This window comes from Triturus cristatus, chromosome 7 (assembly GCF_964204655.1).
Source record: "Triturus cristatus chromosome 7, aTriCri1.1, whole genome shotgun sequence".
Taxonomy (NCBI): domain Eukaryota; kingdom Metazoa; phylum Chordata; class Amphibia; order Caudata; family Salamandridae; genus Triturus; species Triturus cristatus.
The window spans coordinates 1,146,806,305-1,146,832,752 of NC_140590.1; the positions used below are offsets into that span (position 1 = coordinate 1,146,806,305).

Consider the following 26,448-nt stretch of genomic DNA (forward strand, 5'->3'; position numbering starts at 1 on the left):
GGAGATTGGGGCAGGGAATTAAGGGCGCGTGCATTTGTAGGTAGGGTGACCAACCACGGTCCGTAATTTGGACCTCTCCGGGGCAACGTGTAAACACCAGCGACACTGTCGGAGGCCATGATTGCCCGTCAGCTGAAAGAGCAGACGGCGGCTCCCGCCCGCTGGAGGGAAAGACAGGCTGTGGGGCAGCCGAGAGAGAGACTGGGTACAGAATCCAGTTAATTCAAAGAAGCTGGTGAATCAAGTTGAAAAGAGGGGGCTAGAGTTCTTTTAGTCTCACCATTTTAGAAAAGTGCAGTTTCAATATTATATTCAAGGAAGCCATGGTTGCTGCATTTTTATTTTATGCAACTAACAACCATTAACAAAGCAAATGGTTCTGGATTGTTGTAGGTGTAACGTTAGTTGTTGTGATATATATCTGGATGCAATGACAGAAGAGGCAAAATACCAGTCCGGTGACACACAATGCTAAGCACAGATTTTTAGCTTAGTTGTTTTAAGCAACACCATTAACTACATCAGACCCCCAGTTTTTTCATCCCGCTTAAAGCCCTGGAAACACCATGTCACAATCACCTCATGGCCTGGCACTGTGCATCATGCATGACTCATGACTTCCAATTTTTCAGATTGCCTATGTGCAGGTGCATAGTGAACCCTCCCCCACCCCACCCCTTGCTTTAGGAAGACAGCAAGGGCGAAATTCTTGATGGGCCTCTTCTGTCTGCAACTCTGCAGACAAAGGCTCAGCTCATAATTACGAGGAAAAGGTGGGCGAGTGAGTAAGGTATGGGTGGATGGCTGGATGGATTAGTAAAAGGGTGAATGGATGAGTGATAGGGTCAATGGATGGATTCATGAGTGGATGAGTTGAAGTATGGGTGGAAAGAAGAAAGGAAGGATGGCTAAGTGAAAGGGTCAATGAAGAGAGAAAGGGAGGATGAATGGATGACTGAAAAGGGGACTGGGTGGTAGGATGAGTAACTGGGTGGATGGATGATTAAGTGAAAGGATGGCTGGATGGGTGAGTGGATAAATGGCTGGATGGATGAGTAGATGGTTGGGTGGAAGAGTGGATGGATGAGTGTACGGATGGATAGGGTGAAAGGGTGGATGAATGGATGAGTGAAAGTGTGGATGGAGGGATGGATGAGTGAAATGATGGATGGAAAGATACGTACGTTTTCAAATGGATGAATATGTTTGGATATAGATGGAATTACTTATACACTATTACGCGACCTCCTTTGATGTGTCTGTAAAACGTACCTTTTGTCCCGAAGTTTTGTCCTGAATTTTGACCTCCCGTCCTGAATTTTTGTCCTGAATTTTGACCCTTTGTCCTGAATTTTTACACTCACCGTCCTGAATTTTCACCCATGCCTGTTGGTCACCCTATTTGTAGGAAGTGATGAATATTGATAGATGCTAGGAAGTTGACGTAGGTAAAGAGTGTTTTAACACCCAAACCAAAACTGACCACATTGGTTGTTCGTAGGCCAGCCCAGCTTCGAAAACGGTCATGCAGGGGCCACCCAACCTCGCGCGCACCTGCTGGCAGCACCGCATATGTCCTGGCATGGATCTGACACTCCGTGCTTCACCACGTTGCTGATGCCAAGGCGTGCACTGACGCACACTGTTTGCCGCCCGAACTGGAGCTGATTTCGGGGGGGGGGGGGGGGGGCTGAATCTTTAAGCAATAGGCAGAGTGGAGCTGCAGGGGCTCTTAGAAGTCACAGTGAGAACTGGTCTTAAAAATTAATAGCATTAAGGCAGGTGCCCAGTTAACACCCTCCCACCATCTGTATATTGAATAGAATGTATATTTGTCGTTAAAATTGTTTCTGATGACAATTTGTGCATAATTGGAGACTTGCTAATTTGGGCTGGTTTTTGGGCTGAAACTGGTCTGATTGGGCTTATTTTGGGCTTATATTTAAGCGGCTTTGGGCTTGGGACGGGTCTAAAAATCTGGCAACACTGCTTCAGATCGAGGAGACCGCGCTGCGGGAGTCGCGCTGCCCGAGCCTTGTCCCCGCTGCCACAGCTACGTCCGGTGTTCAGGGTCTGTATTTCCTGCTCATTTCCTTAATTCTAACGCCCTGGCAGGGGTCCGTATTGCAGGGAAAACCTGCGGCGACGCCTGAGGGCGGTATTTTGCTCAGTTTTAACATGAGAGGGTGATCCTCATTAGGCGCGCACGGCTGGGCAGCGGAGGGCTGTCAGTTTCATCTGAGGGCTTTTTCTCCATGTGCTGGATTCTGCAAACCCGATTGTGGGCCTCCGGTCTACCCCAAAGTAATATCTATATTTTCACCAGCTGCCACTTAAGTTTTTGAGCGTACTTACGCTTACTTTATCCTCTTCTGGGAAAAGATTGTTTGCCCTGCCTTCTCTCAATAAAAATTATGGAGTTGCAGGATTGTTCCTATGAAGAAGAGGAGTCCCAGGAGTACATGCAGTGGGCAGATGAGTTGTTTGCTGTTGTTGACTCATCTATTTACAGGGTAGTTAATGAGGTCATGGCACCTATGGAGCAGCGCCTCTCAGACAGGATTGTCCAAGGTTGCACTAAGATGGCAAAGACCAGCGCTGAACTCCCTACCACCACGCCTGCCCCCCCAAGAGAAGAGCCCCCCCAGCAAAAAAGTCCTGTATTGAGGGGTTGGACAAGGACGCTTTTGCGCGTCTTAAAAGCGCTTTTTTGGCAAAAGGGTATCCCACGCCAGTGGTGCCTTTGGCCACTCCGGAACCACCGGAGACTCCTGGTCTGGCTTCTCCTGAGCCCGATGTGGACTCTCCGGGGGATTCGGATGACGAGGAAGGTCTTCACAGCCCTGGCGCCCTGTGGTTGCTTCCCCCCAACCCAAGGGGAAGATTCTGGCATGCTGGACCCGGACCAGATTATCCGCCCGCGGTCCGCTGCTTGGACCCCTGGGGACAAGGTGGCGAAGTTCGTCGCTGGCCGTCTACGAAAGCCCCTTGAGAAGGAGGCCCTGGCTGCTTAAAAGCGGAATGCCCAAGGCCTACCCTTGAAGACAAAGTTGCTTGTACCCCGGAGCTAGAATCTAAAATGGCCACTTTTTTAGCCAACTATATGAAGGACCCACGTAAAGGTATTGACAGATCTTGGCGTTCATGTCAAGATAAGCTTCTCGACACCATTGGTCCCATGACTAAGATTTTGGACATGGCAGAAGAGGCGAAAGATTCACGTTCCCTTATATCGCCCAAAGTGCTGTCCAATTGGGCTCAGCGGACCATAATTTTCATGGGTAACGCTAACTGTGCCCTGTCAACAGAGCCCCGGCGATCATTATTGATCAAGCTGGACCCCAAGCTTGGGGATTTGGCCTCCTCGGAGGTGGGAGGAGTGGCACAGGGGGGCCTTTTTGGGGATCCCTTTGTATAAGAGCTTGGAAAATTTGTTGCGACCTTTACCTCTTTGGATAAGGCACAATCCAATATCAAGTGCGTTTTTAACCAGCGGGTTCTCCAAGGGGCCGGCCGAGGCAGGGGCCGCTCGGCTGGCCGGGGTTTCTAAAATCCCCAGAATGACAAGGCTCCAGTCGCGGACAATATAATACCAGCGCCAACTACACCAACTTCTACCCCACCAGGGGACAGCGATTTAGAGGTTGTGGAGGCTTCAAGAATAATACCGGAGGCGGCAATTTAAATTTTTTTATTGAAATTTATATGGCGCACAGCTACCCCGAAGGGTTTGCCGGCGCCTGCTAGAAAGGAAAGGGGCCTAGTGAAGAGATTACAGATTGAACAACCAAGTTTTTAGTCCTCTTCTAAACTGCTCATAGAGTGTTTCATTACGTAAAGTCAGGGGAAGAGAGTGCCACAGGGAGGGACCTAGGTAGGCAAAAGATCGACCACCTATGCGCAGCAGTCTAACTCCGGGAACTGAAAATTTCACTTGCGACATAGAATGGAGAGAACGTGCAGGTACGTAACGATGAGCCAAGCATTGAAGGTATAGAGGGGCTGTACCGGTTTTAATCTTGAACATGTAGCTCAGGGCTTTGAATTTAATACAAATCTCTACCCTGAGCTAATGAAGATCACGAAGAGAGCCAGAGAAAGAGGCCATCCTCGGCCCTTGGCAGAGCAGTCTAGCGGCTGCATTCTGCGCCACCTACACTTTTTGCAACACGTCTTTGTTTGCACCCAGATATAAAACGTTACCGTAGTCCAGCCTAGAAGTAACAAGGGCCTGGACTACGGTTCTCTGAGTGGGGCCAGGCAGCATCCACAGGATTTTCTTGAGCCATTTAAGGATGGTGAAGCAGGTTGAGGCCACCTTAATGTCCTACTGTTTCATAGACAGTTGGTCATCAATGATGAAGCCAAGGTTACGGACGTGATGAGACGGCAGGGGTAAAGCGCCCATTACTCCCGGCCAATGCTGGGGACCCCAGAGATCTTTGTTCTTCCCTATAATCAGGACTTCAGTTTTTTCGCCGTTTAGTTTTAGCAAGTTCGTTTGCATCCAGGATGCAATTTGGACAAACCAGATTGAAGGGAAGATGAGTCAGAACCTTGCACAGCGCAGAGCAAAAAAATGATCTGGGTGTCGTCTGCGTAGGAAAATAGGGACAGTACTGCCTCTTCTGCAATCGTCACCAGAGGTCTAACATAGATGTTGAATTTTAGAGGACTCAACACAGAGCCCTGCGATACTCCATGTGGGTATGGATGGATATTGGAGTTGGCCGTAGAGGAAAAGATCTGGAACGTGCGATTGGCCAAAAAGGAGTCAAGCCATTTCAGAGCTAGGCCGCCAATGCCCAGAGATTGTCGATCTTTCAATAACACGGCGTGAGATACCGTGTCAAATGCAGCGCACAAATCAAGCAAAATGAGTGCCGCCGTGTCCCCATTGTCCAGACGGTGACAAAGCATTTTAATAAAAGGGTTGTTTTTGTAGAGAAACCTGCTCTGAATCCAGATTGAGAAGGGTGCAAGAGGTTATGGGATTCAATGAAGTGGGATAGCTGTGAGTTGACATGCCTTTCCAAAACTTTAGAGAAGGCTGGGAGCAGTGAAATAGGCCGGAAGTTGGAAAATTGAGAAGGGTCGGCATTTGCCTTCTTAAGAAGAGGAAGAACCATGGCATGCTTCCATTCGGACGAGACTGTTGCTTCCCGAAGAGAGGCATTAAGGAGTTCCATTATTAACATCAGTGAAGGCAGCTCAAGCTGCTTTAGCACCGGAATGGAAAGTAGGTCACAAGGTGAGCCAGATTTTAAGCTACCCAAAAGTTGCTTAAAAGAGTCCATATCCAAAGGAGATAAAATTTCGAGTGTATTATAAGATTTATAGTTCACAGGTCCGGTGTTATTCGCTGCATGGGGGAGGATATTAGCCTGCTGTATGGTTTTAGCAAGCTTGTCCACATTCAGTGCAGTATACATTTTTTCAACTTTACTTAATAAGAATTTGGCAAGATCCTCACATTGCACTCCATTGAGGATTAAAGGGGTGGTCTGACAATCTGACCTAGATAGATCTTTGACCACCTTAAGCAAGGTCCAAGAGCAGTTCTGAGCATTAGAGATAGTAGAGGAAACATATTCAGCTCATGTTGTTTTACAGAGAGATTGGTAGTCCCTTATAGCTCTTTTATAGGCATGTTTGGTATCAGATGCATAATTCTTTCTCCACCGTCTCTCCAAAGCTTTACATTTGTTTTTTTCTTTTTTTAGACTCTCGGTAAACCAAGGTGCAGGGGGTCGGTGGTTATTCACCCTCTTATTAGAAAGAGCGAGGCAGGCATCAATGGATTTTAGGATACAGTTCTGAATGGTCCCTCGGTCAGCGGTAGATATTCATTTAATAGCAGGAGCACTATTGAGAAGGAGCTTATTGAAAACTCTATTGTCAAGTTTACCCCAATTTTAAAATTTCGATTTAGTTCCCAGGGCTGCTACTGGTAAATTGGAAGCAATTTTAAAACAAAAACTAACCGCAAAGTGGTCTGACCAGCACAATGGGAGGGCCGGGGGGCAATAGATATTGGATAAATTGGAGAGGACAGGATCCAGTAAGTGACCTGCCACATGAGTAGCACCCGAGTTACATAGTTGAATATTCATTTCTGTCAAATCAGAGAGAAATGCAGCACTTTTAACACAAGTCGGGTTATCAAAATGCAGATTAAGGTCCCCCAAAATGGTGAAATTAGCGGCATTGAGAAGGTAAGGGATGACAAGATTAGGAAACGACTCAACCCATGGGCCGACAGGGCCAGGGGGGCGATAAACCAAAATGCCTGAAAAAGTGAACTGGGGGTGTCAGAGTAAGCTTAAATTAGGAGGCTTTGCAGCCCATTGCGGGGAAGTCATCAAGTTTCCTGTCAAGAGACTCATGGTAGATTACTGCAATGCCTCCCCTTATCTTAGCCATCCTGTCTTTCCTACCAATGGCATAGTTAGTAGGCAAGGCTATGGCTACATCAGGGTCTGAACTATTATTCAGCCAGGTTTCAGTAAGAAAGGTGGCATTGGGTTGCTCATTAGTAAGAAGATCAAAGATGTCAGCCTTATGTTTGGGAAGTGAGCGGCAATTAATATTAAAAAGGGTAAATTCCTTATTGGATCGGGGGCTGCATTTTTGTGAAGATGTTCCCGGAAGCTTAGGGTTAGCACATGTATTAGAGTAACTTTGTTTAAGGCGTAATCTATTAATGTTCTCCTTGGGAATCCCCGTGGTAAAAGCAAATGCACAGTGTAAACAGCTTGCGCAACCTTCCTCAAGGTTAAATAATATGCAGCCAGAAGCACCGTACAGCGATACTGGCAGAGTTGTTTAGAGGAATAATTCAGACTATTAGTCCAAGTTGGGCCATGGGTCCTGGCCCCTGGTCTCGATCGGGCACGGACGGGCGCCGACGGGCTTGCCTTAGGTGTGCCTTCGGCGCGCCAGCGCCGTGCCCACTGTCCGCCTCCGCTGCGCGTCTGTTCTTGGGCAATTAAATAAGGTTGGAGGCAGAAAGGCGTGCATCCACTAGAGCGTTGACAGTAGGTAGCGCGTGGCAGAACCAAAATGGCCACCCGGGTAAAAATAAGCCCCGTAAAATGTGCAAAATGCTGAAAGTTTCTGAGTATAGCACACTCAGGACGAAGTACAATTTTAAAAACTAACAGCCAATATCAGTAAAAACGATATAGTCACATGTCAGTATAATTAAAATACATTGAATAAAAACAATAAGGCAGCAGCAAGAGCAAGTGAGCAAGACCTTTCAAGCACTGCACATCCGTTCTCTGCCCGTTAAATAAGGTTGGAGGCAGGACGGTGTGCAGCCACTAGAGCGCTGACCGTAGGGAGCGCGTGGCAGAACCAAAATGCCCACCCGGGAAAAAGTTTGCAAAATGCAGAAAGTTTCTGAGTATAACAATTCAACCTCTAAGTGTGGTACCTTCTTGTCAAGTTCTGATTGGGGGTCGGTTGGCAGGGTTTCTGGACGCATGGCTTTCTATCACCTCTGATGCATGGGTCTTACAACCTGTACAAGGTTTCCACAAAGATTTCTACGACCACCCTCGTCAGCAGTACCACCCTCGGCCTATTTGCTTCACAGCTCACAATACGGACCTTATAGACGAAGAGGTCTCCACGCTCTTGTGCAAGGGAGCCATTTGTCAGTCGGTCCTGCATTGCGACAGGTTTTTGAGCAATATTTTTCTAGTGAACAAATCCGACGGCGGCCAGCAGCTGGCTATCAACCTCCGGGAGTTCAACGGATAGTTGGTATACCGCCACTTCAAGATGGAGGGGATCCATCTTCTCCGGGATGTCTTACTTCCTTTGGATTGGATGGTGTATTTGGATTTAAAGGACGCCTATCTGGTGGATCCAATACATCCCCCTCATCGGCGATTTCTACAGTTCTGCTGGAAGGCCCAGATCTACGAGTTTACCTCCCTTCCGTTCGGTCTTTCCTCAGCACCATTGTGCTTCAGCAAGGTGCTCCACCCGACGGTGGAGTTTCTCAGAGCGCAAGGTATTCGCATGATCGTCTATTTGGACGATATTCTCCTTATGGCTCAGTGTCCCAGGATTTTGACCACTCAGCTTCAGCAGGCGGTGAACCTTCAACAGGTATTGGGTTTCGTCATCAACGAGCCCAAGTCAGTTCTCATTCCTTCTCAAAGAGTGACTTTTCTCGGGTTCGTCGTAGACTCGGTCCAATCTTCCTTGAGCCTCCAGTCGTGGAAGATGGCCAAGAACCGCCACTAGTTGCGACAGACCATGGCCAAACCTCGCACATCGCTCAGGCAAATTGCCCGGCTGGTGGGAATTCTCTCCTCTTCCATCCAGGCAATTTTACCGGGGCCCCTGATTATCTTGCCCTTCAACAGCTGAAAGCTAACAATCTTCCAAAGGGTCTGTCTTATGCCCAGTCAGTGCCGCTCAATGCAGAAGTAAGGGAGGAGATGGAGTGGTGGCTGGCTCACATTGAGGCATGGAATGGTCAGGCAATCTTCAGCCCTGCCCTGGACCTGGTTATAGAGTCAGACTTCAGCAGGACAGGTGTGGGCGCCCATTGCGGGGAATTCTCCACTGGCGGAGTCTGGTCATTAGACAAACACGTCCTTCATTTCAATTGTCTGGAGCTCCTGGCAGGGTCCTTCGCCGTCAGTTGTTGGACCAAGGACAAGGCTCAGTCGTGTGTCCTTCTCAAAATGGACAACATTTCGGCGATTCGGTATGTCAACCACCTAGGGGGTCCCCGCTCCCGGAATCTGGCGAATGATTTCTGGGACTTTTGTCTAGCGCACCATGTCTCAGTGATAGCGGAGTACCTTCCGGGGCAAGCCAACCAAGTTGCGGATTGGCACTCAAGACATCTTCTCGACTCCAGCCTGTGGAATCTGGACACGCGGGTATTCAGGTGGCTGAAGGACCTGTGGGGGCCGTTTTCGGCTGACCTTTTTGCATCACGCCTCGACCATCAAGTGCCGTGATTTTTCAGTTGGAGACCGGATCCTTTGGCAACAGCCACGGATGCCTTCCTCCAGGATTGGAATCAGGAGGACGGTTATGCCTTCCCTCCGTTCTCAATTATCACGATGTCGGCGGCCCAGATCCATCGTCAGGAGGCGGAGGTGGTAATGGTGACTCCGTTTTGGAGATCGCAAGTTTGGTTTCCGGTTCTACTGGAACTTTCTTGGGATTCTCCAATCCAACTCCCCCGGTTTCCTCATCTACTCCTGAATCCGGACCGAGTTCCCCATCACCTCACGGTTCAGGGTTCGCTCCAGCTGATGGCCTGGCAACTTTCAGGCAACGCTGGTCAGTCCCTGGCCTATCGCAGCCAGCTTTTGTCAAAGGCATGGGCAGACAGTACCACCAAGCGTTATCGGTCCGCCTGGACAAAATGGGTTCTTTGGTGTCTTCGGGGGAACCTGGATCCCGTGGTCGTAGACGCTGTTCAAATTTAGAATTTCTCGGCTGATCTGGCTACGAATGGCTTGGTGTACCATTGAATCAATGCGATTAGATTGGCGATTTCCGAGGGCCATGCTCCGGTGGAAGGGGCTCAGGTGGGTGAACACCCTTTTATTTGCAGGTTGTCGCGGGGAATTCGCCTCTCCTTGCCTCCGGAACCACGCTATTCTGCTCTATGGGACGTCATTCTGGTTCTGATTCTCTTTCTGTCCTGGCAGCCAAATAGGTACCTTTCGGTGAAAGAACTCTCAGCTAAGCTTGCGATGCTGTTATGTTTGGTTTCCTGCAGAAGAGTTTCTGATGTGCGAGCCTTGGATATTTCAGCAGGGGTGTTCGCCCCTGATGGGGTGGTTTTCACAGTGGGGCGTCACACCAAATCCCTCACTTGCACAATTTCATATCCAGCTTTTCCAGACGTGCCGAAGCTGTGTGTCGAGGTCTGCCTCAAGGCGTACGAAGAACTGACTCAAGAATTTTGTCCTCCGGGCAAACGCCAGTTGCTCATTGCCCTAAAGAAGCCCCACAAGGCTGTCTCTTCCCCCACCATTGCCAGGTGGGTGCGTTGGGTCATGCAGGAAGCGGGCATCGACACAAAACAGTTTGGGGCACATTCGGCAAGGGCAGCCCTGGCCTCAAAAGCTTTTTCCTTGGAGGCCCGTCTAGAGGACTTGAAGCGAGTGGCGGATTGGTCCTCAGACTTGACCTTCAAGAGATTTTACTTCAAACCGGTAATAGAAATTGCTCAGTTAGTGGTAAGCTTTAAACTAGCATAATCTGAGCCTCCGGTCCTGACATAGAATAGAAATTTGCCTAGCATTGGAACTGTAAGTTTCAATTCTATTAAGGACAAGGAGGCAAGGATTATCTCCCAGAACGCCTTAGGGCGAACCCACCCCGTATGGTGGTAAGTAACTCGTTCATGGGTTCGGAAATAGTACTATTAACTGTGTCAGTTGCCATTTGTGATGACTTTCAATTCCTCTTTGTTGGAATGTTGACTTTTGTTTCTTCAGCCGGATTTTGGTTCAACTCTCGCGCTGTCCCTATTTTCCTAGGAAACGACAGTTCCAAACAGGACCAGTGAGGAAGCTTTGGCGTAACTCGCGCAAAGAAAGAGGAAGCAAAGACAGTGTGAAGGGTATATATGGAGAACGATGGACACTATAGAAGGACTGCAATGTTGTGGATCTCCCTATGACTCATGGGAGTTGATGTTTTTTATGAAAAGCTTGGTTTTTGGCTGCTGTTAAATTTGTTAAAATAAAGCGAAGACAGAATAAGGCATAATCCTTGCATTTGTGTCCTTAATAGAATTGAAACTTACCGTTACGATGCTAGGCAAATTTCTATTCAAGCCCAGGCTGACTTTTTATATTCAGGATAAGGTGGTGCATGCTAAGGACGGATAGTGGTGTTCGCAGGGAGAGGTGGGTAACCAGGGCACGAGTCAGGGGGACACGCGGGTACACGGGGTCCACCCACTATTTTCACAGGGTGGACGCTGTCGACCCTGCCAAGAAGTAGGGCCCCACATTAATATGTTGAATTTGTCCCAGTGTACTTTTCCAGGACACCGAGACACGTTCAGCAGCACCTGTACGTTCTCTGCTTTCCATTCCCAGCAGCAACGTGCAGGGGCTTTTTTTTCACCTCCAGCTGGGCCAAAGATAAAGGCAGAAGTTAACGGGCCATCAGGCGTCCTTTGGATCGAGTATCCTGACTGCAGGCCTCCTGGAACCTCACACTGAAATGCAACAGAAACAAAAGCACACAGCTTGTCTCTTCACAGGTACTTAAGAGAGGCACGCTTTTGACTTTCTTCATTCCTTGTATATAAGTGCTTGCACTGTACGAATGTCAGATGTGTTGGTCTGTCCCAGTATTTACACAAATAACAATTTAAATAGCACTATTTTATTTCTTTTGTAACATGATGTGCTTTGCAGGAGACATCTTAACCTCCTATACTACTTTGATTCGAATATGGGATGTACACAGAACACAGATCTCTCTAACAAATGCATTAACCTCCAGAGTTATCTCACCATTATTATTCCCTGAGATTTACTGGGCCCTTCTGCAGCAGATGCCTTAGCCCCATAAAATATTTTTAAATCCAGACTTTGCAACCAATTAAGCAGAACAGATCTACTACCATGCTTCTCCTTGTTGCCAATTTCTTTGTGGCAGGGTTTAAAAAAACATAATGTATTAGTTGAGGCCCAGAGTTTGCGTCTGGATTGCGCCAATTTTTGGGCACAACCCTGTTGCCAAATCTAATTTGTTAATCTCCTAATGCGCAAACTCATGATATACCTGATAAACATGTGGGAGGTCTTAATATCTGATGTCACTTCTTGTGATGTCACTTCCAGTGACATCACTTCCTGTGATGCCACGTGTAATGTCACGCGTCGTGACGTCATGCACTGCGATGGCACGCGTCATGATGCCACTTGCATACTGGCTAACTTGGTTAGCTCCCCCACTTCTTTTTATAAGACTTGTGCCTTGTGGGTCATGGAAGCCAAAGTGTGTTTTCAAGGGCAGGTGTGCATGGATACAGGAAGGTGGAGGGTGGCAGGACTAAGTCGCACTTACATTTTTCGGCCTCGGCGGCCATGTTGCTTGTGAGTCCTGTGCCATTCATCTCCTGGAGACTGTGCACGAAGCTGACATTGGAGACCTGGAGATTCAAGAAGCGAGAGAGACAGAGAGAGAGCGAAAGAAAAAATTACATATTAAGAGTTGGTGATGGCGAGCAACAAAGTAAGGCAAGATTGGGCAAACACACAGGATTGGTGGGCCAGAAAGAAAGCGTTGTTAGCCATTGCTTGTCATAATATCTTGGTTGTGAGTTGTTCCTCAGAAGGAGCAGTGCCATTACCGGTGTATGGTGCTCCTTGCACAGGATCCGGATCAGGCTCTTATTTCGCATAGTTTCATCTCCGATGGCAATACCGGTGATCACCGACCTATCCAGCTGGAAACAAAACAGGCAATTTTCAGGACACTGAGCATCAAAGACCCCTGTACAAGATTACAAACCCCGGCTAGATTCTGATTCCAGCTGTACAAAGGGACCACTCACTTCCTGGCTTTCCAGAATCTCATATTGCAAAGTGCCTTGCAATGCCCACTTCACTCCTGGTTTTTCAGATATCATGTCTTAGGGCACCCATTGATTTCTAGGTTCCTCCTGGTATGCGAGACCCTCACGCAAGTGGAAGCCCTACAATTTCCAGTCCTTTCCTGGTGTCTGCGACCCTCACCCTCATGATATGGAGATTCCTCCAATCACCACCCTGCCTTTATTATGTAAGGACCTCGAGTAGCCATGCCCTCTAAAGATTTATCAACCACTATGGATTTCTTTTTGCTGTTGATGGTCGGTATGTCTGGATGGTTGGACGGTACCCGAGCATTCAGCATGTCCATTTAAGTGCCTCCCCATGATCTCTGTGTGTAGGACACAGTCAGCGAGGGTAGGGTCTGATTCCCCAAATTCCTTCCTGTCCAAGGTTTCCACTGAGGTACAAGCTTGTCTTTTCAACTATTCACAGCACTATGACACTGTCAGTCACTGGCCCTCAGATGAAACGAGAATGGGACGAGTTGTATTTAGTTTTTTGTAAAACGCTGGCATGTGGTGGAGGCCACTTTATAACACCACTGCAGTTTGTGAGGCGGGTCAAGACTAAACCCAAACCATTTCCTGAGTGTGGCAGGATACCTGTCTGGGGTCTCTAGGAGGGTAATTCAGGAGCAGTCTTTGACAAAAGTCATTCTGCATTCAAATTACACCCTGACCTTTTTGGTAGTGTACCAGAATATGGTGAACTAAACACATCCTGTCACAAATATCGCCCTACTGGAGTTATTAATAGAAAATCTACACCGAAAGGGAAGATATTTTTGTGAACTATGTTTAGGACCCAATATTTCTGTAAGAGAATATTTTTGTCAACAATATTCTGGCATTCAACTGACCCTTTCATAGAAGGAGGTTGGAATATAAACCTGGGTGTTTCGTTGAAGGTTGGAAACGCCTCTTGAAGAGGCAAGTTTTCATTTTTCTTGAACACTGCTAGACTTGGAAGGTTCCTGCGCACGGGCTGCAGTGAGTTCCTTAGTTGTGTTACCATAAGCCAGCTGGATCTCTCCCCGGTCGTCTTTCAGTATAATTTGGCCTGTGGGATCAGGTTCTACATTTAAGGATACCGTTCAGACTGTAGGATGAAGAGAGAGCTGGTAAGTTTTTTGGGTTAGAGAAAAGGGAGAAAGTTTGGAAGATGGGGGACAATAGGTAATTTCAATTTTAGTTCAGCCATCCAGGGCCCGATGGCTGCTAATTAGTTGGGGATATGATTATTGATTGAAAAGCTAGAGATCGAAATGAGAAGAAGATTTGAGTATCGTCAGCACAGAGATGGTAGCAGAAGCCAAAGGAAGAGATAGTATTGGTGAGAGCGAACGTTTACAGTGCCACAAGGAGGACTACAAAACTGATCCCCGAGGAGCAACCACTGAACCATGTTTGGATGAGAATGGAGCTCAGTACCATGATAGAAATAAAAGATGACTGGGTGGGCAGGAGGCGTGGCAATGAAGGGCATTGCCAGTCATACAGAGAGAAGGAAGGCTATTGAGTAGGATTGAGTGGTCAACAGTGTCTTAGGCGGGGATGCCCTCGTAAGTGGAGTAAAGTATGGGGGGCATGGAATAAATTCAGAGGTGACATATGTGACCCGCCTTCGGATCAAGACGATGAAACCTCGGACTCGGACTGATGGGGGGAGACTCCGGAGTGGGCGCACGAGGTGTTGATATTAGAGATGTAAAGTTGCGAGAACATGTTTTTGAGGAATTGACTCTAACATCCTATACGGTATTATTTTATATTGTGGAAAAACTGCATATCCAACTGCTACTTTGTATTCTATTAATAAAAAATAAAAAAAAAAACAGTGTCTAAGGCAGCAAACAATTTGAGGAGGATAAGTCTGGCTGATGGGTGTTGTCATTTGGAGAGGGGAAAGAGTAGACTCAAATAATTGATGAGGATGGTATCCTGATTGAATTCGACCCTTTGGTTGCGTCCAGTGAGGAGGAATCTGTATTGGAGAGATGTGATCAGTGGATGAGGGCGGACGGCATAGTTCTTCACTCCACAGAGCTTGGCCGAGGACTTTGCAAGAGGGTCTTTATATATTAGATTGCAGTAACCAGTTCTCAACATCAGACTGGCACGCAAGAGCTGGAGGCATTGGAGCAGAAGCAGCAAGGCCAGGATTCTTTGGATCACGCGTTGATAGCAAAACATGAAAAAGGAGCTAAAGAGCTTATACAAAGGCAGAGCCCAAAAGCTCATTGGCTCAGCAGGCTACAGTGACTACAGTCAACAAAGCTGTTGTTCATTGTACTAGTTGAAGATCACAGAAAGCTTTTTGTTTAAATCGTTTGTATGAAAGGAATGTCAAAACAGCAATGAGATGCCAAAGTGTTCAGGGTGTGCGAATTGTGGCAACTTCCAGTGTGCAGTGGACACGGTATTTCCTAGTTCAACCTCAATCTTGCTGTTGACAAATGAGCTATTGTGTATTTCTGTCACATCTGAAGCTAAAGTTAGTGTCAGGATAAACATTATGGAGGGCAAGCATGAGTCAAATGGCGCTGAAAAGTCCCCCATTTTAACCAGGGACTGGTGGGTGCACAGTATTGTAAACAGAGATGATACACCACACTCTGAAGGTAATCCTTGGCAGCAGTGAGCTGACATTTATTTACGAGGCGGAGGAATTCAAACTGTGTCTTATTTTTAGCCGGGAGACAGTACAATGTTTTTTTGCTGCAGACACAGCAATCAGTTTCCTTGAGGCTCCAGCCTTTCGTGTGTTTTTAAAGTTTGCCCAGAAGGCTTTTTCTTCAACTCTAACTAAATGTTACTATTTTCTTAGTTGGGTTCTACACCAAAGTCATAGGATGATGATGCTCTTGTACAACACCGATACCCCTTTTTTAAACTTCGGGAGCTGAAAGGTGTTTATTTGAAGGACTTTCGACAATTCCTCAGTCAGCATGATTTCCCTCCATTTTTAGGTCTTGCCTATAATAAGCTTTAGCTCTTGTCAATACAATACAAAGAGTGAGCTATAAGTCAGTCACATGCTCATGATTGTATGGCTTTCTTGCCTACCTCACTTCCATGCTTCTGATTTGACGGTTTTCCTCTCTATTCTTATTCTAGTCCCGCCCAAGGAGCATTTCAGTCTAATTGTGCTTTCAATGGGGCGTGGCCTGGCAAGATGGCCGACAGGACAAAGAGCTATCCTCTCCCAGCAAACCTGTGCATAATCCTTCTTCATCCTGTTTTCTGAGCTGCTATTGGAGGCAGGTGGGGTGTAATCAGTGATCCGGAGTGGAGGGTTGACTAAATGGAGCTGTTTTGCAGGCTCCTGCAGAGCTCAGGAGTTGCAATCCTGAGCAGGGCAGCAACCCGTGCATCTGCAGCCCTGGTGGGCCTGGAGAGCGTGGCCAAGTCTGGTACCAAGGTGCGGTGTTATCTGGTGCCCCTGGCTTCCATGCGGTGGTGATAGCTGCCAGGGGGCGAGGCGACTGCTGTTGGTGCCCTGAGTGAGCCCCTGGAGCCTGGGGGGTGGGGACTGCTTTTCTTGCACGTGCCACATGTCAGTGACGATCAGCTGCAGTGCTGAAGACATTGTATCAGACTGTGAAGCCAAGCAGGCGAGGCAACACTGGAGAGTGATTGCCAAAGGCTGGTGGGGGGTGTGGAGCCCCTTAAAGATGCTACGGGCGCGGGGCGGAGCGGCCCCATGTTTGTTTTCCTTGGGGCCTTGTGGGCAAGTGCTGACTGCAGGAGCAGTATCAGGGACGAGTGGTTGCCCTGCGCGAGTAGGAGTTACTCACCTTGTCTCTGTGCTGGCTGCGCTCTGTCTCGAGGCAGTGGGCTGTTGCTGCCTGGTGGGGGGCGCCCCGCCCCAGTGGCCCTCTCTAAGGATTGGTACTACTGTGAGAGATAGCGATTATGCCAGTGTGGGGACCTACTGTGGTCCAGTTATGAGAGGGATCTATGAGGAGCACAGAAATGAGGCTGCCTGTTTCCAGTGAAGAATGGGCCTAATCAGACAGATTTACACAAGCTGGTGGAACGCTGGCCTGAGCACTCACTCAGAATGAAACACTGCTGCAGACGCAATATGACCTGGCCATTGCAGGGGACTGAAGACACACAGAAAGTGGCAGAGGATGAAACTGTTGAGGTGAGTCTGCCCTGGGTGGCAGCAAAGAGGGCACCTGGGGGGGCCTCTCTTGGTTAGCCCTTGTTCATTGATGTGGAGTCTTGGTGAGCCATGGGGAGTGTAGTCGACTGTGGCTGGTGCTAGAGACTGCGGAGCTGTGCTGAACACTGCTGTGCTGGACGCTTGGTGGATGCCATATGGATTGGTTGAATGATTCGGCAAGACAGTCTGTCACTGTTTAGAGGCCTGTGGAGGAACGGTGCTGCTGAGTGCGACCTTGTGTTGGCGCAACTATGGGTAAAGCCAAGCATTCAACGATGCCTGCAACTAACACTATCAGGCAGTATGCCACCTTCCAACAACTGTTGCAGCGGCTGATCGGGCGGGGGTACAGACTCAAGGAGCACGAAGGTGAGCCCTCGCGTGCTGAGCTACTGGGGCAATACATGGGTTGAGCACCACACTGGAACATGAGATTGAGACAGTATTCGTAGATGTAAATCTAATTAGGGATGATATTAGGAAAGTGGCTGAGAAGGTGACGACTGCTGAGAATAACACTGAGGCCCTTCAGGGTGAGGCTTACATGCTAAAGCAGCAGATGGCTAGGATGAAAATGGTCACAAGGGAGTTAGAGGCTCGGTTGGAGGACGTGGAGGATCGATCAGGCTGATGTAACCTTTGATTCCTGGGGTTACAAGAGTGTGTGGAGGGCTCATCAGCAGAAACATTCTTGGAAGAATGGATCAAGCTGCAGCTTCACCCGGGAAGGCTGTTGGAAATATTTGTGGTCTAGAGGGTGCACCTCGCTTTGGTCCCATCTCTGCTGCTTGGGGGACATCTCAGGCCATTATAGCAAACATGCTGAATTATAGGGATAAAGACTGTATCCTCACAGCAGCTAGGTAACAAGACATCTCAAAATTTGGCAATCATACTATAGCCATTTTCCTGGATTACAGAAGAAAAGATCATGAGCAGCGCAAAATGTTCCTTTGAGTCAAACAGAAGTTTCGCGCTATGAACCTTAAGTACATGTTACTTTACCCCTCCAAATCGAAGGTTCTCTCTAAAGTAAGGCGCACTTCTATGAGCGACCACAGGACATATGGGATTGGCTGGAGGTATGGGATGGTGCATCGACCCGTGGACTGGGAATCCAGAGCTGCTTTGGGGTGTCGCAGGGCCATGGGGACTGGAGGGGTCACTCCAGTGGGGGCTTTCCAGTTGGTGAGTCCCAGGACTCCTATAGAGTCACGATTCAGGAGGATGGTACCATGTGAGTGGCTGAGACAGATTCTCTGCAGTGTGAGGGGACAGAGCCCCCAGCTGCAGACTTATTATTATTATTATTATTAATAAATTTTATAGAGCGCGTAGTCACCCGTGAGTATCCCAGCGCTAGGAACAGTAAACCTGAGGGGAGTGAGGGCAGTGAGGGGGTGTGGAAGGGATTTATGAAAATAGAAGGGTTTTCAGACGCTTTCTGAAACGTAGATAGTTGGGTTCTGATCTTGTCTCGCGGGGTAAGGCGTTCCAGAGACGTGCTGTATGAACCGAGAAGCGTCTTCCACCCGTGTGGGCCTTCTTAAATCTGGGGATGGTGATGAGATGTTCCTGATCGGAACGGAGGGATCTTGGGGCTTTGTAAGGTTTAATGAATTTGGCTAGGATCGGAGGTCCTTTATTTTGCAGCGATTTGTGGGCCAGGCAAAGGGCTTTGAACTGCACTCGCTCCCTGACCGGGAGCCAGTGGAGGAGCCTCAGAGCCGGTTTGGCTGAGGCTCTGGCAGGAGTGTTGGTGACGATCCGGGCAGCCGCATTTTGGATCCTCTGTAGCCAGTTCAGGGTGGCCTCAGGAGCGCCCAAATAGATGGAGTTACTGTAGTCGATCCTGGAGAGTATTAGGCCTTGAATCAGTAATTTTTTTGCGGTAGGAGGGAGAAGGGGCAGGATCTTTCGAATTGATTTGAGGAGCCCAAAGCATGTCCCGGCTACTTTTTTTGCCTAAGCTCTTAACCTCGGGTTTAGGGTCTGGGGGCGGGCCTAAACAGGGTGGCCAGATGTTCTGTGACCAGATGTTCTGTGACAGGGAGAGTCCCTTCTGACCCAGGAGGAGGATGTCAGTCTTTGAACCGTTAAGTTTGAGATGGGATCGGTTCATCCATCCTTGTATCTGCGTCAGACAGTTGTAAAGGTCCGCAGGTTGTTGGCTTGGGTGAGATAGGGAAACAACTAATTGTGTATCGTCGGCGTAGCTGACGATGCTCACTCCGAAAGGGATGACGACCTCCTCCAGTGGGGACATGTAGATGTTAAACAATGTGGGGCTCAGGGAGGAGCCCTGAGGTACGCCACATTGGAGGGGTTTTTCGGAGGAGCGGGTGTTGTTCTCCCAAATCTGAAAGGACCGATGACCCAGAAAGGACGATAGCCAGGACAGTGCTTTTCCTTCCACGCCGACACTCCTGAGACGATGAATCAGGAGTTGGTGGTTGACGGTGTCGAAGGCCGCACTGAGGTCGAGGAGGATCACTGCCACTGATCCTCCAGCGTCGAGCAGTGCTCTGGCCTCTTCCACTGCCACCAGGAGGGCGATGTCGGTACCCTGGCCTGGGCGGAATCCCGTCTGTGATCTTTTCAGCCGATCATTGGTTTCCAGAAATTGTGAGAGTTTTCTGTTTACCAGCTTTTCGGCATCCTTGCTAGATCCCGGGAGGAGGGAGATTGGCCTGTAATTGGCCAAATCCGCGGGGTCAAGGGAAGGTTTCTTCAATAACGCCTTGACAACTGCCGCTTTCCAGTTGGGGGGGACGACTCCCTCTTCCAGCGAAACGTTGATGAGCTGGGTGAGGGGGGGGACGATCGTGGATGCTACTCTCTTAAGGAAGCGTAACGGTACAGTGTCCCTGGGGGAGCCGCTTTTGATGTTATTGAGTGTGCTTTCGACCTCCTCATCGGTCACTTGTCCCCAAGAGGTGAGACAGGGGGCGATAGGAGTGTTATTGGTCTCTATTTCCTCGTGCGAGTTGGTGGTTGGAATTGAATCGAGGATTTTCTGGATCTTATCTGTGAAGAAATTAGCTAGTTTATAGCATTTTTCCTCATCAGCCTTGGGGTCTGGTGGGATTCTGGGTCTGGAGTCGGGGACTTTGAGGAGTTCTTTTAGAATAGTGTAGGATTCCTTGCTGGAGCACGCAGAATGTTCTATTCTTTTTTGGAAGAATAGACTTTTGGATTTTCGGAGCGAGGTTTTATAAGTTTGTAGAGCGGTATGGTAAGCGTCCTTTTTATCCTTAGCCTTATCCTTCCTCCAGGAACGTTCCGTTTTCTTACATTCCTGTCGTAGGGATTTAAGCTCCGGAGTGTACCAGGGAGCGGGGGTAACTCGTTTGGTATATTTGAGAGTAGTCGTTTTGGGGAGGAGTTGATCCTGTGAGGATGTGATCCAGAAATTGAACTGGTCATCGGCGATGATAGGGTCACCGGAGAGAGTCGGTACAGAATTAGCAAGGGTGTTGGCCCATTCCTCTGGGACAAGCTTGTGCCAGCGTCGATCGGTGACTCGGGTTTTGGAGGGTTGTGGGGGGGCTGTGAGTAGATGACAGAAGAAAGGGATTAGGAAATGATCTGTCCATGGGAGAGGAAGGGGGGAGCCAGTGGTAATGTCCGTGATATTGGTCAGGACGGGGTCCAGGAGGTGTCCCTTGTCGTGGGTGGGTCCATTATTGACCAGCCGAATGTTAAATGACCACAGGTCATGCAAAAGATCGGCTCTCTTATTGCTTAATATATATGTTCCCAATGTTGATGACCCCCCACTTTTGCTTCAGGTTCCAGGATCTGATGGGTTCGGATGTTGATGGCCTGCTCCTTTAGTTGGGAGATTTCAATTGTGTCTTGGACAGGAAGCAGGATAGGAGACTTCCCAGGGCTGACAAAAAGCCACGAAAGACTGCGTTGTTGCGTGAGGTGATGTTTCATTTGTGGCTGTTGGACATTTGGAGGGCTCATAGACCTCTGGATAGTGTCTTTTCCTACCATTCAACTAATCACCACATTTCAGTAGGCTAGATAAGGTGCTGGCTGGTAGATTTCCAGTTGAGACCCTACCGATGGTGCAGCACTACACCAGTTTTTTTTCGGATCATGCACCAGTGTTCGGTGAGATGGATTGGGGGGGGGGGGTACACGAACTCGGAATTGGCATTTCCCTGTGGATGTCTTGGCAGATGTGTAGACCACGATACGCTATCGCAGTCTTTGACTGAATATTTGATGACCAATTAAGTCTCGACCGTGGCCCACGCTGTCAAGTAGGATGCCACGAAGGCAGTGATGAGAGTGCATGGGTTTGACATGCAGGGAGCATAGGCAGCTGCTGCAGGACTTGTGTACAGAGGGCTTGCAGAGGCTAGACCTAACCAAACCAGAGCATCAACAGGACGAGATAAGGGCAAGGAGGAGTATAATGGAAAAATGGCATAGGCTAGATGCATACAAACTTACACAGCGCAAACAGAGCTTGCATCAGGAGGGAGATAAGTCGAGAAGGTTGCTGGTTTGCCTACTTCGAAGGGAGAGTGCTCCGCCCCCTGTGATTCATCTGATAGATCCGGACAGAGCAATTGCAACTTCAGGGGTAGACATGGTGGCGGCTTTTCAGTGGCACCTGGAGGGGTTGTATAGGGGGGTAGTTCAGTGAAACTGATTCTTGGCCCCTCTGGAGAAGCCCGAGCTAGGTGCAGTGGCAGTGGTGGAACTGGATGCTGAAATTACACTGGAGGAGCTCAGGGCAGCTCTGCATTTGCTACCTAAGAACAAGGCCCCAGGGGGGACGGTTTCCCAGCAAAAGTGTATCAGGAATTTACAGCAGCACTGACTAACCCCTTATTAGAGGTTTTTCGGAAGCCAGGGAGAAGAGAGTACACTCGCCTAGTATGTGTGTAGGCCTTATATGCATGCTGCCTAATCCAGGTGGGAACGCTTCCGATCTTGCATTGTACCGACCACTCTCAATGATAAACACTGATATCAAAATACTCTGTAAGCTCTTGGCGTGTCATCGGAGTCCGGTGGTATCTGGAACGGTGCATGTATATCAGTGTGGTTTCATTCTTGGCTGCAGCATGACATTGAATCTGAGGTGCCAGGTGCGTGTGCTCCATGAGGTCGAGGACAGCCAGGATGCTATGATGTTGCCCTCAAATGATACTGAAAAGGCATTTGATATAGTGGACTGGGGTATCTGTTAGAGGTTATGAGAGTCATGAGGTGTGGCCCTCGGTTTAGAGCATGGATTCAACTGTTATACACTGGCCTGGTGCACGGGTGAGGTTGAGCCTGTATAGGTCTGATTGGTGGGATGTAGAATGTGGTATTCAACAGGGATGCCTGCTCTCGCCCCTTTTGTTTGCACTGGTGGTGGAGCCATTTGCTGTGCAGGCCCATGAGTGGGGGATAGAGTTGGGGCACCCTGGACATATCATATCATTCTACTCTGATGACACTTTATTTGATCTTAGGGAGCCTGGTACTTCGGTGCCGGTTTTATTGGAGTTGCTGCATGTGTTTGCTGAGGTGTCTGAACTCAAAATTAACAAAAGGAAGCCCCTAGTGTTTCCACTGGCAGTGTTGGTTTGAGTTCCTAGGGAAGGGTTGCCGGACTTGGGGTTGAAATGGGACATGGAGAAGTTTTGTTACTGCGGTATGATAGTGGCGCATACGCACAAGAAATTGCGCCAGTACAATGTTGAGTGCGTCATAAGCTCCTTGTGTGCCTCTGTCTGGTTTAGGAACGCTTTACCGTTATCACTTATGGGTAGAGTTTCATTGTCGAAGGAGGTGTTTCTACCACAATAGCTGCACGTGATCCAGAATTCACTGTGCCCCCTGCGTGCTGGTGGGTTCCGTCAGCTGAATTCCTTCATCACCTCGCTCATCTGGGCTGGGAGACGGAGTAGAGTGGCTTGCCTGAATTTGATGAGGAAGTATGAAAATGGTGGGCTTGCTGAATCTGGAAATTTATTATTACACCTCCCACATGCAGCATGTGGCGAAATGGATGGAGGAGGGACAAAATTGGAAAAAAGGATCTCCTGACGGTTATGATGAAGAGGACCGAGCTGGCTGCATATCTGATGGTGGGCTCGGGGGCGTCCGCCGAGGCACCCTATGTGGTGTGTCAGACTTCTGCGGTTTGGCAAAGGTTGGTGACAGTGGTGACTAGGAAAGCCCATTTTCACAGGGAGCTGCCAATATGGATTTTGGATCCATTTTGTCAGAAGGAGGCTATGTCATATCTATCTTAGCGTGAGGGAGGTTGTTAGTTGGTTGGGGACATGTATCCAAATTATGTATGTATGAATTTCGAGGATGCTCAGGATTGATTTGCAATAGGCCCAGGACAATTTACACTATGTGGGTGTTTCAAATATGGTAAGAGTTCTCTAGCTGCCTTATCCTGCAGCACCAACTTCCTCTGTTACATTGGCCATGACATTGACGCTGGGGTCTGGACGACATCTCATTTACTTAATTTATAAGGAAATCCAGGCAGATACGATTAGAGGACCTCTGAGAGTGCAGAATACTTGGAAGGCAGATCTCAGGACCCCTATTTTATGGTTTACATCTTTTTATTGACATTTCAAAAATACACAGAAAAGCTCCAGCCAAGGAAAATATCAACACCTTGCTTATTCCAGGAAGGGTAGGTGGGTCCCTTACCCGTCCGCTGTATTCTAAGTTAAACGTCGTCCATCCTAGAGATGCCATAGTAGTTCCCAATAAGGTGCTATGGAACAAACTAAAAGCATCTAAACCCCTATTTTAGAGGTGGCATGGGCTAGGACATGTGAGTTGGTGAAGACTGTGTCCAGTAACGCCTGGTTCAAATTAATTTGCTTTAATTTCCTGCATCACACCTATATGACCCCCTTGGGCTTGCACATAATTGATCCTGAGCTCACTTCTGCATGTCCCCGCTGTGCAACAGTGGAGGCAGACTTAATGCACCTTGGGTGGGGCTGATTGCATATGCGTGCTTTCTGGGAAAGGGTGCTTGTACGGTTGAATCAGCCGGCCGCTCTGTCCCGTGAGCTCCTGTCGCAGCTGTGCCTGTTGGGTCACCTTGTCCTCCCCAAGAAGCGTAAAATGACTGGCTGGTTTCTGCACTTGGCACTTTTGTTGGCGAGGAGGCATGTTGTCATCACTTGGATGGGGGTTAGAGCTCCCTCGAAGGGGCTATGGATTAAGGATGTCTCAGAATGGCCGGTAGCAAACGAAACTCAAATGCAATGTGCCAGGTCTGATGCCAAACTTCCAGTTAATTTGGAAGCCTGGGGCTTACTCTGTCAAAAGCTTTTGGAACAGGAGAGAGGAGTATTGGAGGAAGAATCCACAGGTAGTGAGGGGTAACTATAGCTGTGTGGGGTGTGGGTGTCATTGGGTGGCAATACCTTTATACATTAGCCTCGTGTTATATTTTGTGTTAACAAATTGCGGCCCTTGCCTCCTCTGATGTATCTTTCTACTGTAATATCTAAATTGATGTGAGCTGGAATGGCTCTAGTACTATTGATTCTACCTTATAGAGCTGCTGCTTTTTTGTTTGTTGTCATGTGTTTATAAAATGACAAATACATTTTTTTGTTAATGTGCTCTCGTTGGATGGCATATATCCTTTCACTGCTGACATCCGACCAGAGGCCATATTAGGGACTATTTTCTCTTCTTTTCTATCTCTTGTACTGCTCCAGTTCTCCTTGTCCCACTATCTTTATTAAAAACTATCACCCCTAGTACCAGCTTGTCACTACAGCCCCTTTCGCCTCAATATTGGCTGGTGGCCATTTAAAATGTTTTTTTACCCATTCCAAGATGGCCACCTTTGTATCTAAGAGTGCATGCGCATGCATGTGCAGAAGCTAGTTTTGAATATTTGTTCTTATGCTTCAAGAAAATGCATTTGATGTGAGCTCACTTGCAAGGGCCATCTTTTAATGTTTTTTCTCATACTTTAAGAAATGACATTAAAGATTGAAGCATCAGATGCACGTTAATTCGCTGCAGATATTTCAGAATTTTTTTTGTGAAAGAATAAGCAAATCCAATCAGGGATGTCCTCCGTGTGTGTGTATGTGTGTGCACATAGGCATACATGTTGGCAATCTAGGAAAAAAAGCACTGGTGAAAGGACCCACACCCTACTGGGTTTGCTAATTCTTGTTTCTAATGTGTTATTGCAGCTAATGTTTACTTATCCAGCCCTCAATGTCAGCCAGACATCCCTATGAACTTTGCTGAGGGGCTGTACCCTCAGAGTTGTCAGAAAGGCCAGGACGCTTGGATTGGACCCTGTCCACCAGAAAGGAAGCAAACCAGTTACATGCCCTGTGTATTAATCATGCCAGATTAATTATCTAGCGGATCGGGAGAGGGTGACACAGAGTGGTGAATTTGGCAGATAAGACCAACATAACCCTCTGCCCTCATTGTCTGCATTCAACAGGCCATGTCAAGTGCAGTCTAAAGGTGCCTCTGTGTATTGATGGGTATAAACCCTGGTTTACATCAACTAGATGTGTCTGAAGCTGTGAAAGATCTGAAGAAGAAATTGTTCAGTTTAGAAGTTTTAAAGAATTGTCAGAAATATTTTTTCACAGAAGAAATGACTGACCAGTCCTCCAGCCAGGCTTTGATAATCCTGCGCCCATGGAGGAAATGTGGCTAAATTCCGATCGGGATCTGCATCAAGAATGAGCCCCCAGGTTTAAGCTCAGTTAAATCGGTTCCCGTTTTATGGACCCTCTTGGTGATGAGGATATGAAAGTTGCAGTGGCCATGGGGAAATTTACACACACAGGTCAAATGAAGGTCAGTTGAGGACTATAATCTTGCCTACCCCTATGTGAACTTTGTTAGCACTCCTTTCCTTCATGTACTTTCCCTGGGTGCCTTTGTCTAGATAAACTTCTGCATTTATAGTTCAAGCAGACTGTGTTTAAGGAGCATAGTTTAAAGCCTGTGGACTGCTGGTACTTCCTTGTTTCTCTGTCACAGTAAAAACATTTCTCCTGCAAGTTTGGGAAAAAAGGCCATCTACACATTCTCCTCGTGAGGCCTTGAATCTTGGTGTTTCTATGACATCTCTCCTCCTGGCACCTCAGCATGACCAATGGTGTGCTTGATGGCCCTCGGAACCCCTTGTCCCCATTATTTCAGATTCCTTTCATGGGGTGGACTGCACATAATTACTTCCCCCCAGCTATCTCACATCCATCTATGCCATTTGACACCCACCAGTATCTTCAACTCATATGCAGGCTCAGCCTTTTTCTACTTCTCCATTAACACCCCATATCACACGTTGCGGGTTGATGACCACTGCTGTAATCGCATCTCAGAGGCTTTCATGGTAGAGGATGTCTTTAGGTGTCCCCTCCTCCTGTCTGCATCAGGCTAGGACTGATTCACACTCACCTGGATCACCAACTTGGTGAAGGGCTCAGTCAGTATCTTCAGTAGGTCTGGGGCGTCTTTGCCGCTCTCAATCTTAAACATGGCCACCACCAGCCTAGTGACGTGGTGCAGGTAGCCAGTGGCAACCTCCAGGGGCAGCAGGATCAGTACTGATAGCCAGTTGAAGCAGTCATGCACAGTCGCGCCAGCAAAAGCCCTAGGAAGGAGAGAAGTGAGAGCCTTCAGAGATCGTTTG

The 26,448-nt window shown here is 48.1% G+C and overlaps 1 protein-coding gene across 3 annotated transcripts in view; it reads right to left on the reverse strand.

The window, feature by feature from the left end:
* SLC34A1 (solute carrier family 34 member 1) overlaps positions 1 to 26,448 on the reverse strand; it is a 148,516-nt gene that overhangs the window by 34,342 nt on the left and 87,726 nt on the right. For all 3 annotated transcript variants that reach the window (XM_085618342.1, XM_085618344.1, XM_085618343.1), the window contains 3 exons: positions 26,214 to 26,409; positions 12,359 to 12,454; positions 12,073 to 12,157 (listed from right to left, as the gene is read on the reverse strand). In XM_085618342.1, coding sequence (XP_085474468.1) covers positions 12,073 to 12,157; positions 12,359 to 12,454; positions 26,214 to 26,409 — 377 coding nt within the window. The remainder of the gene's footprint in view (positions 1 to 12,072; positions 12,158 to 12,358; positions 12,455 to 26,213; positions 26,410 to 26,448) is intronic.